This window comes from Astatotilapia calliptera, chromosome 7 (assembly GCF_900246225.1).
Source record: "Astatotilapia calliptera chromosome 7, fAstCal1.2, whole genome shotgun sequence".
Lineage (NCBI taxonomy): Eukaryota > Metazoa > Chordata > Actinopteri > Cichliformes > Cichlidae > Astatotilapia > Astatotilapia calliptera.
In genome coordinates, this window is record NC_039308.1 from 2,089,410 (window position 1) to 2,100,554 (window position 11,145).

General features: G+C 42.6%; 1 protein-coding gene across 1 annotated transcript; it reads left to right on the top strand.

Moving 5' to 3' along the window:
• Nucleotides 1-1,144: 1,144 nt before the first annotated feature.
• On the top strand, nucleotides 1,145-6,441 carry LOC113027210 (mixed lineage kinase domain-like protein). The gene is made up of 2 exons (XM_026176832.1): nucleotides 1,145-1,475; nucleotides 5,642-6,441. Exon 2 carries the CDS (start codon nucleotides 5,648-5,650, stop codon nucleotides 6,305-6,307), a length of 660 nt encoding a protein of 219 aa, XP_026032617.1. The 5' UTR covers nucleotides 1,145-1,475; nucleotides 5,642-5,647; the 3' UTR covers nucleotides 6,308-6,441.
• The last annotated feature ends 4,704 nt before the right edge of the window (nucleotides 6,442-11,145 follow it).

Consider the following 11,145-nt stretch of genomic DNA (forward strand, 5'->3'; position numbering starts at 1 on the left):
CGAAAAAGTCAGCACAGCTAAAATAAACTCCACCTAAACTTGGTTCATATCTGACCCAGATGGACTGCAGGTCATAACTTCTTACCTGAAGTTCAGTTCACCTGACACACTCGGACCGGCGGCCGCCTCGGGTCTCTCCTCCTGTCTCCCCTTTCCCTCCTCCACCTGCTGCCTCCACCACTTGCTAATGTTATTGAATCTGTGGAAGCTCCGCGATGCCACCACACGAACGAATAACGTGCCTATCTAAATCCCAGTAACGAGTAACGCGTTCCTGGTTTTGGCATAATAACTAGTTACCGTGCTACTTACCACAATAATAACGTAGTTACTGTAACGCGTTACTTAATAACGCCTTAGTCCCAACACTGGTACCTTCATGATGTAAACAATGACGTGCATGCAGCGCAGGTATCGCCTCCAACTGTGCAGCCTTACTGGGTTTGCTGTGAAATATTTAAAGAGATCAAATATTTGCCGCTCACATCAAACTGGACTCTATGAACTAGAATTAGTTCAAAAACAATTGGTTAACATTTCTGTTTTTACATTTACGATTACCAACACACACCACAGAAACGTCTTTTCACAGAGGGCCACTTCCTGTGTGGATGAAGCAAACCGACAGCAGGCAGTTGTGATTCGCTGGCTGTGACTCACCTGAAGCGTTACAGGCCTCTCTGCTTGGACTGTTGGGCTGAGGCTCACCTGGGTCAGGATTGGACCGTCTGTGCTCAGAACATCGGCTCACTCTGATTCAATTCATGTCAGAACAAAACCAAGAACAGCTGGGTGGTAACTAAGTACAAAATACTTAAGCATTCCAGGTATCCGTGCTTTACTTTGAAGTATTCTGCTGATAATAAACGGGGCTAACGCAGATCGTTGTGTCTGTTGCTGTACGTCAGCACAGAGATGTTTCAGATAAATCACCTAAAAAACTCACAAGAATGAAATTGACATTCATTTTCCTCAACACCTGAGCAGCAACACTTGTGACCTCCACTGACTGGTAAATACCCAAACTCTTTACTCCTCTGCTCCTGTACGATGGGAGATTTTACCCTGGAGTCATCTTTGTTAAAACCAGCAGCAGTTTAATATTTTTAACTATGCTTTGAAAGTGTTTTCTTCAAATGGGAATTTAGAGTTGAAACGTGTTGTATTCAGCAGCCAGAGGCTAAATCCTGCCCTTCACTAACTTTAATACATTTTGACCTGCCAGGTTGTAGCTGTGGTCCGGTGCACAGAAGAGTGCACCTCTGCTGCATTTGCAATAAAAAGCTGACCAACGCAGAATGAAACTTAAAGGGAAGTTGGTGCCGGAGACAAAGAGAAACCTGTGCATGGATCTTCTCTCTTGATTTGTTGCAGGGAGGCTGCAGGGAGTCACTGAGCTCAAAGGAGTGTGTAGCTACGGCACAACAAGCAGTTTCTTTGAGCCGAATATAAAAGTGACGGAGCTTTATGTGCAGGTAAGTTGTAAGACTACGCCCGTTGTCCAGCGTGCTGTTGCCTAAATAACAAAGAAAACAATGACCCTGTCATGTCTGCGTCAGTCTTGAAAGGACAAACAGCATAATTATGCAGTTGCCACTTTAAAATAATCCTTCTTGTCAGTGGAAATTCTTTGTCATTTCCCAACACGGACACTTGCAGCATGCTCTCATTTATGAGAAACTGGTGGAGTTTCTACGCCCAAAGATAACGATCTTTCCTCAAATGCATTCTTTTGTAAAAACAAACTCACAGTGAAGAATGTGAAGGTGGACACGTATCAGTGCCACTCTGTTAACCTGCTTAACCTGCAGTAACCGAACATTCAAGAGATTCCCCACCCCACCCCCGAATGCACAGACCGAGTGGATAGCTCACAAAATGTGTCTTTTTTCACAACAAATTCTCTCTTAATGTCCATGAAAGAACTAGAAAAGCTGATCGCGTCCTTGATTGTTAACGTGAGCTTGTCCATTGCTCAAATGAGCTGAGCTTTAAATCAGCAGAAATAAAAAGCTAAGTGTTTCTTTAATACAGCAGTTAAATGTGGAATCAGCTGCTGCCACTGGGTCCAGTTTTACACGTTTGTATGAAAGTATATTTAAAGCTCCAGAAAAGTTTCATTTACCCCTAAAGATGCAAAATGCTCTTCATGCTTCGTTAGAAACTGCATTACTTATAAATGTGGAAATTATATATTTATTATTATTTATTTTTAAAAAAGGAGAACACTGAGGTCGATTAGCTCAGAACTTTGTTTTATATCTTCTCTTTGAACAAGATAGAAATTTAGGGGTAACATGGCCTTACAAACCTATTACACACAGCCTATTCAGTTCATAGGCTGTGTCTATGAACTAAAATTAGTTGAAACAATTGGTTAACATTTCTGTTTTTACGTTTGACTACGCACGTTTAGCTTCATTTCTGCAGTTCCACAATAGTATGTGTGTTTTATCCCTGGTATGAAAAATGTTCAGCTGCTGACGGGACAGAGTTCTTTGGAGTCGTGATGCAAAAACAACCTTTATCTTCACGGCGATGTCACACAGACACACTGAACACTGATTCTGAGGAATGCTTGACTTAACAAACACTGGTTGTTGCACAATCACAAAGCAGAACATGAACATATTTCAGTCTTCTTCTTCCTCCTGCTCCCTTCAGGGGGCGCCACAGCAGATCATCAGCCGCCATCTCCTCCTATCCCAGCATCCTCCTCTGTCACACCAACCCTCTGCATGTCCTCCGTCACTGCGTCCTTTGAGGTCTTCCTCTTTTCCTCCTGCCTGGCAGCTCCATCTTCATCACTCTGTCCAGTATATCCACTGTCCTTCATTCCCTGCTCGGTCATCTCTTTTCACTTCCTGTGTCATTGTCTTTTATTTTCTTATCTCTAGTCTATGTCAGAGCGCCTGTTTCCAGGCCCCGTCTGCGGTCTCCAGTTCCTTGTGCCTTTGGATTTTCTCCCTTTTGGACTTTTCACTTTTGCCCATTGGGACTTTGTTTTGTTTTCTCATTGTTTGTTAAATCTCACCTGTTTTCCATGTCTGCATTTTCACATCTCAAAGTGATATTTGAGTCAATTTCAGGGCCTGTAAAGAAGTTTAATCAGTAATTCAGCTTCTACCAGGTTCTGACTGTGAGCCGCAATTACACATACAGTCGGGGAAGATGGCCCCGCCCCTCCCTGAGCCTGGTTCTGCTGGAGGTTTCTTCCTGTTAAAAGGGAGTTTTTCCTTCCCACTGTCGCCAAAGTGCTGCTCATAGGGGGTCACATGATTGTTGGATTTTTCTCTGTATGTAGTATTGGATTGTCTACCTTAGAAGAGGAAAGCAGGTATTTGTTAGACCTTTCTCAACTTCAACACATTCTGTATACATGTTCTTCTACATGAGGTGTATATGTACAGTGGCAAGTGTTCATATTTTCTGCTTGTGAAGTTGTGTCTCATTGTTGTTTTTTAAATTCTTCAAATGCAGTCATCACTTCAAACTATTCACAGTAAATGATTTTTTGTTTCTATGGGCGGAGTCTCCAACTTTGTGATTGCAGCCTTTTCTTAGAACATAAATCTGTGTGTAATCCACCAGTTTAACGTATCCTTCCAGTTACTTTGGAAGCTCTCACACTCAGACCTCTGAGCCGAATCTGAAACTTCCTTTTTGAGAGATTTCAGGTTCAGCTCATCAGAGCTTCCAGATGAAGTTCATCCCAGTTTAATTCTGATACCACTTACAGGGACGCTTCCCCTGCTCTTTGTGATAAATCCTTAAAGTATTTTTCTGGAAAGATCTCAGCTTTAAGGGCTTCTCATCCATCTCACCCATCATCAGTTTTAGACCCAGTTCCAGCCTCTGAATGCTTGACTGTCTTCCAACAGTTTGAGCCAGTGTCTTATTCTGTTTTAAAAGATATAATTGATCATCTCAAAATCTCTGGTTCCCCGCATGATATTCTTCCTTCTTGTTTCTTTAAGGAAGCTTTACATGTTATTGGTCCTTGTATCTTATCTCTGCTGAATGCATCATTGTCATCAGGTTGTGTACCGTCTCTCTAAGCATGCTGTTGTGCAACCTATTATGAAAAAGAAAAATCTTGACCCTAATGCTCTCACTAACTACAGGCCGATCTCTAAACTCCCTTTTATTTCCAAAATATTGGAAAAGGTAGTTCTAAAACAACTTCAGGCCTTTTTAGGCCTGAAGTTGTTTTAGTGACAAGTTTCAGTCTGGTTTGAAACCTCGCCACAGCACAGAGACAGCCTTACTTAGAGTTTTTAATGATCTTCTTTTAACTGCTGACTCTGGATATTCTGTGGTCTTAGTTTTACTTGACTTGACTGCTGCTTTGGTTAACCACAACATTCTTCTATCAAGAGTGGAACATGTTGTTGGTCTCAAAGGTTTTATCTTGGTTTAAATCCTACCTCTCAGAGAGGTCGTTCTCTGTTGCTATGGGGCAACACTCCTCGGCTTCTGCCCCTATTTACTGTGGTGTGCCTCAAGGGTCCGTGCTCGGTCCTGCTCTCTTCTCTTTGTACATGTTGCCCTTGGGATTAATTTTTAGAAAATACAACATCTCCTTTCACTGTTATGCTGATGATATCCAGATTTATTCACCTTTGAAATCCGATGTGACTGCTTCTTTGCAACCTCTGTTCAACTGCTTGCATGAAGTTAAAATTTGGTTATCACATAATTTTCTTACATTGAACGAGACCGAAATCATAGTCTTTGGTAGTCACACTCCGCTAAACCAGTTAGCTGATGCCCTAGGCCCTCTCGCTAGCCATCTCTCGCCCACTGTAAGAAACCTGTGAGTGTTCCTGGAGGGCTCTTTTAAACTTGAGAAACAGGTGTCCACTGTGGTAAAAAACAGCTTTTACCAGTTGCGTCAGATATCCAAAGCAAAGCCGTTCCTTCCTTTAAAAGATCTTGAAAAGCTTGTCCACGCATTTATTACATCCAGATCGGACTACTGTAACTCCCTCTACTCGGGCCTCCAACACTCCTCTCTTTGCCGGCTTCAGTTAATTCAAAATGCAGCTGCGCGTCTTTTAACAGGTACGAGAATTCATGAACACATAACTCCAATGTTAGCCAAATTACATTGGCTCCCTGTTAAATATCGCAAAGATTTTAAAATTCTTTTGTTCACTTTTAATATTCTGAATAATTTAGCGCCCAGCTATCTGAACTACTCCACTCATACAATCCCAACAGAGCAGATCGTCCAATCACAGGCTCCTAGCACAACCTAGGTCTCGAATGAAGTCGAGAGGTGACCGGGCCTTTGCATCCGTGGCACCCAGACTCTGGAATAACCTCCCTGTTCATGTTCGTACTGCCGAGTCGATCCAGTCTTTTAAATCACGTCTTAAAACTTATCTTTTTACTTTGGCTTTTGATTCTAACTAGTTGGTCTAGCTTGTTGTGTTGTTACCTATTGTTTGTTGTCCTGTTTTATTGTTTGTTTTAATTGTCTCATGCTTATACTGACTGTGAAGCACTATGGTCAACACTGTTGTTTTAATATGTGCTATATAAATAAATTTCGATTTGATTTTGATTTGAATTCAGTCTAGTTAAGTTTACTTCTCCATGGCACCGTTACAGTTCTGTTACCTTTCTTTCCTTACAGTTCACCATGGATAAGCTGGTCTCCGAACTTTTCGGCCTCTGCCCAACCATCATCGAGATGTATGACAATATGAAGGACAATGACGAACGCTGCAGGCGGATTGCTGACAGGGTCAGAGCTTTGGAGGGACTGGTTTTAACCGTCAAAGAAAGGGGATCAGGCAGAAACTCTGGCGCTGTGGAGAAAGCGCTGAAGGAACTCCACACCATCTTGAAACATGCTGAGAAACTGGTGTCAAAATTCTCAAAAAATAATCGGCTTAAGCAGTTCATGATGTCAGGCAGCATTGGAGCAAAGTTCAGCGAGGTGAACCAAAGACTCACTGAGAACTTCCAGATGCTTTCTGGAGCTCTGCAGGTTGAGCAGAGCGACATACTGCACAAGGTGTATGAAACTGTTTTAGGGCGCCCCTACACACCGCTGCCTAACCCCCCATGTCCTACGTTTTCCCCAGCAGCACCGCCTATCCCCTCTCCTCCCGTGCCTGCCGCCTACATCATGGCACCCATGCGGGCTTCGACGCCTGTTCTGGCCCAGCCTTTCTGCAAAACTACAACAGTTCGCGTTCTTGTCTCCAATAACATGCCCCCGATGCCCGTCATTAGGACCATCAGCCCTGTTTCTGTCGTCAGAACTGTTTCACCGATGGGTTTTCGGCTCTACTAGTTTGGCCAGTCGCTTTGCATGATTTGTGATCAATAATAATCCCTATTTAATCCTCATGGGCCTTCATTCCTCCTGGAAGGTCTTCTTGACTGGGAAGCTGTGAAGGTAACTTTCATTCTCGAGAAATTCTTTTGTAAAAGAAATACTACTTTTTTTCACGATTAAATAGATTTGAGAGGGATTCAAAAACAAACAATTTTAATAAAGTTTTGTGAAACAATGAAATTATTCCTTGCTGAAATGAGTGCACACATATTTATTCTCTTTCACATTGTTATGTAATTTGTGTCCTCTTGTCCTAGTGCTAAATGAATCTCTAATAAATCAAGGAGCCTATGTGTGTCTGTGTGGTTTTCATCTAATTTAACAATCGTTCATCTGATCTGCTTCAAACTGTGCAGTCTGAGGATGCAGCGTGGTGATCAACAGTCATGTCATGGTCCTGCGGCCATGACTCAGTGACTTTGTGTTTATGTTCTTTATTGTTATTATTCTCTTTATTATTCTTGGGCTGTTTTGGGATGGTTTGTGTTTTGGGATTTTAGATACTGGGTTTTGGGTTTGTGCTCCCTCTGTTGGTCCCTGGTGTTAGTGTTCCCCTGTCTCGTCAGGTTAATCAGGTCCAGCTGTGTCTCCCACCTGTGTGTGATTTCCCAGTGTCTCTTTGTGTACTTATAGTGTGTGTTTTCCTCTGCTCCTCGTCGCGTCGTCTGTGTTCATACTCTGTGAAATCCCCTGCGTGCTCTCCCTGCTGTTCTCCCTTCATGTTCAGGTTTGCCACTCCTTTGTGTAGTTTCACCCAGTTTAGTTCATCCTTAGTTCTGTTTTGCCATCTCCACTTTATGTTTGATATTGTCAATAAATCGCCTTCACATCTGAGTAAGTGCTGAATTTGAGTCCTCCTTTCCACTCTTCACACGGCCGCTGCCCCGGACCGTGACAAGTCATTGGCTAATAACGTAGCACTACACCCTCTCGTCCAATCGCATAAGCCCATGAAATGTCCCCTGGCTTCACGGACAGGGTTTACGTTGGAATAAGTTGGACAAATCTTTTAAAAGTTGCCAAGAAATATCTCCCACTAATGTTTCTGTCGCATCGGTGAGCTGAAACGCCAAACTAGTCGGATCGAGTGTTCAGCTGTTGCAGAGAAACACTGAGCCGGATGAAAAACCTTTCCTGCGTTTCTGTTTTCTTCTTCTTTTCTGGAATTAAAATTCACAGTGAAAACACCACAAAGATCAAGAATAATACATTCGTAGGACTTTTATACTTTTACACATCACATATAAATCAAGTTGAAGAATGAAGCACATCATGAGCTAGTTAATTATAATAATCTCAAATATTTTAAACTTTGTGATTTCAGAGGTTTAACAAAGTTTCCTATAATGTGTGGTCTGATCTTCATTGCAGGACACAGTAGAACGTGTTATTTTCTTGGGCTGAATTTGATGCCACTCCTTTCTGTGTCTCCTCCAGTGTCTCCTCCTGCTCTGCTAATTTTGCCTCCAGCTTGGACATTTTTTTCTCGTTTATCCAGCTTCATCTCCCGATCGATGTGTAGAGCCCCAGACAGCGATATGTAGTCATCAGTGAGGCTCTTGTTCAGATTTTCAAACTCTTCCACATCTGATTCATCTTGTGAGCCTCTGTGAATTTGATGTTCAGTATTTCAGCTTTCTGCAAAGTCTCTAGGAAATTCTCCAGAGCTTTTTTCACATCAGACAGCTGAACTTCCTTCCTCTGGTCGAGGAAAAACACCAGTTTCCACAGAGCTTCAAGTCTTTTCACGACGAGGGGAGCCTGCTGGACATTATCCTTCATCTTCTCAATCGTTCTGTGAACATCCTTGAATGTCGTCATTATTTCCTTGTTCAGCTGAAGAGACATGTGCCAGGGAACAAAATGTTTTTATTCAGCCCTCAATGAGTCACATTCAAATTATAATGACTAGGATTGCTGAATCTCTGAACCTCACGTTGAGCGCACATGGACTCCTCAGCGACCACTTTCACAAAGAAAACAGTTTCCTGCTCTGCTTTTGCTTTAAATGAGTCCACACATTACCAACTAAACACCACGCTCATCTTGAAACGATCTGAAGTGATACCTGCTGCAGCATTCTCGAGGTCATAAATCAAACAGGTTTATGCAACGACAATACATGCAATGATCCTGGGCTCAAGCCTGGGGAGGGGTCTTCATGTGATTTTTTGGGGGGTATTCCAAGCTCTTTTTTTACCTGCCATCAAAAAGGAGGTGCCTTATCTAACAGAATGGTACAATGCACTAAAACATTACATAACACAAGGCGATTGCAGATTTCAGGAACTCGAGGTCTCTGAAACACAGTGAGGTGAGGAGCTCTCGGAGCTTTCGGCCCGCCTGGACTCCTCACCTCCCTCAACACCTGCTGACAGACTTCCAGCAGTCTCAAATGGAAAGCCTCCTGAGCTGGTGCTTTATGGTTTAGGCTACCAGCTGCACAACAATAAGGGCCTGTAACAGCTGGGGAGGCTGAAAACAAACACATTTTTAAAAACAACCTTTTCTCACAGGCAGTCCACGGGCACACTCCCTCCCACCCTCTCGCCACTCTCTCTGACTGACGTGTAATAAATCTCTACGTGAAGAACTGAAAGTGGATTAACCCAAATCATTCTCATGTACAGCTGTCCTTCTTGGCCAGGGACATTCTTGTAAAACAGATAAAGAGTTTTTTTCCTGGTTAAATAAAGTTAGAATTTCTACATTTACACTACATGTTATTATCCTGTTGCAACATCAGGTCTGTGGGTTTTTGTGTTACAGTGTTGTATGTTTTGTCATTTTGGCAAATTAATTGCACTCAACGTTTGAATGATTCGAGGTAAGTGAATCAGCAACTGTACAAAAGCTGCACACAAAGAACTCACACAGTTAAGCTACACACCTAATGAAAATATTTGTCCATCATGTTCACCTCACAGGAACTTTATCCAGGCTACAGATGCAAACATTTGGGACTGACCAACCTATCGCAACGCTGATTTTTCAAGATATGCCAAAGATATCTCAGAATCTCACCAGGAATTGCACCAATCAGAGCGCGCGGTACAAATGTACACAAGGCCCGGCACATGATACAGTTATTATGTACTTTTTACTCAGAGAATGGGATAGGTGTCAACCAAAACTTTACTGTGAATGAGTAGAAAGTAATGAATGAAATTTAAAGGTACCAAACCAGTAAATGATTCACAGTGAGCAAACATTGGTTTGAGGGTCAAACCTGTCCCTTTCCTGTGAGGAGAAAAGCACACAAAACCAAAAAACATAAGCATAGCAGCTCCCTTTGTTCTGGTCTCGTCTGAAGATGCATTTTCCATCTCCTGTTGTGGGGTGTAAGTCTTTGCCACCTTCTCTGTTTCCAGAATGTGGAGGAGAAACAGCTGCTGTGCAAATCTGCTTGAACCCCTTCACACCAGGGCTTTGTAATTCTTTAAAACAGGAGGAAAGTGCAGTGCATGTCAGAAATGGCAGAAAGCCCATCTGCTGGCTTTTGTGTCTAAGGTTCCACCTTTTGGCACTGATGGACTTATATTATGGATTTTGTGACGATGATTCATCGGCCGTTGCTCTGACTGAACTTTTGAAGGCTCTGATGGAGTGTGTCGCTAGCAATCACGTAGCGTATATACCGTTACCGCACACGCTTCAAATTATATCGCGATATGAATTTTAGGCCATATCGCTCAGCCCTAACCTCCACTTACATCCCTCATCAGTTTATCTCAATAGGTCCAATGACAGGGTGAGGCAAAGCTTCACAACAATGGTTTCACCTGAAACCTCTGCTGATTTCACAACTTGTTTTTCCACAACTTGACTTGTGTGAGGTGGCACATGATCAACTACCCTCTTCAGGGACAACACCCAGCTGGGTTTAAATACCTAGAACCGATGAAACTTAAAGAAGTCCCCCCCCATGCTCCCTAGATTTTAAAATACATTTTCATGAGTATCCCAAAAATGATTTTCAGTCAGTGGTACCAAAATAGTACGATTACGATTTAATGTCCCAAACGTTAGACATGCAAGATTAAAGCATCATATTTCACCATAGTTCTGCTAGCTGTGGAAGCCATTTGCGCGTATATGTTTGCGTTCCTGTGTGCATTCATATTGTCTTCATAATGAACTCGTCTTTGTGTAAAAGTGGGGCAGAGGCCTTGAAAACAAGCACAACTCCAGCCCAAATGCATGAGGAGAAACTGTGGCAGGTTTCCAGGACCAAAGGAGATTTTCTGGCTACGTGACTGAGCAACAAAACAATGTGGCAGATGTTCACGGTGCGTTCACTGACTCTTCAGAATGTTGGAAATCCAAACTGGTGCCAAGGGGGTTTTCAAATATTATAAGAGGGTGGAAATGCACTGTAAGACTTTATATGCAATTTGGTATCAATTTGTTAACCCAACAATTGTGTGATACAAGTCAAACAGCTTTATTAATCCTTCACAGTGTTTCAGGTATGTTTTAATGCCTGTTGTTTCACGCATCCATGTGCTCAGTGCTCAGAGTTGCTGGGGTCAGGGGAGTGTGGATTGCAAAGTGGTGCACAGCAAGTGTGGGCAGGTTAAAGCAGCTGTAATGGCACACTTACATGGGATAGCTACTGGGATGTGTAGGAGGCTGTCAGCCTGAGGCCGAGCACTAATATTCACTGATGGCCTACCTGGACCACGGTTATTATAGTTAAATAAACCTAAACTAAAGACAAATGTGAAAAAACCCAAACATTTCAGCTAAGTAATACATCAACAATTAAAACCAAGAGAAACCATTATTTCTAA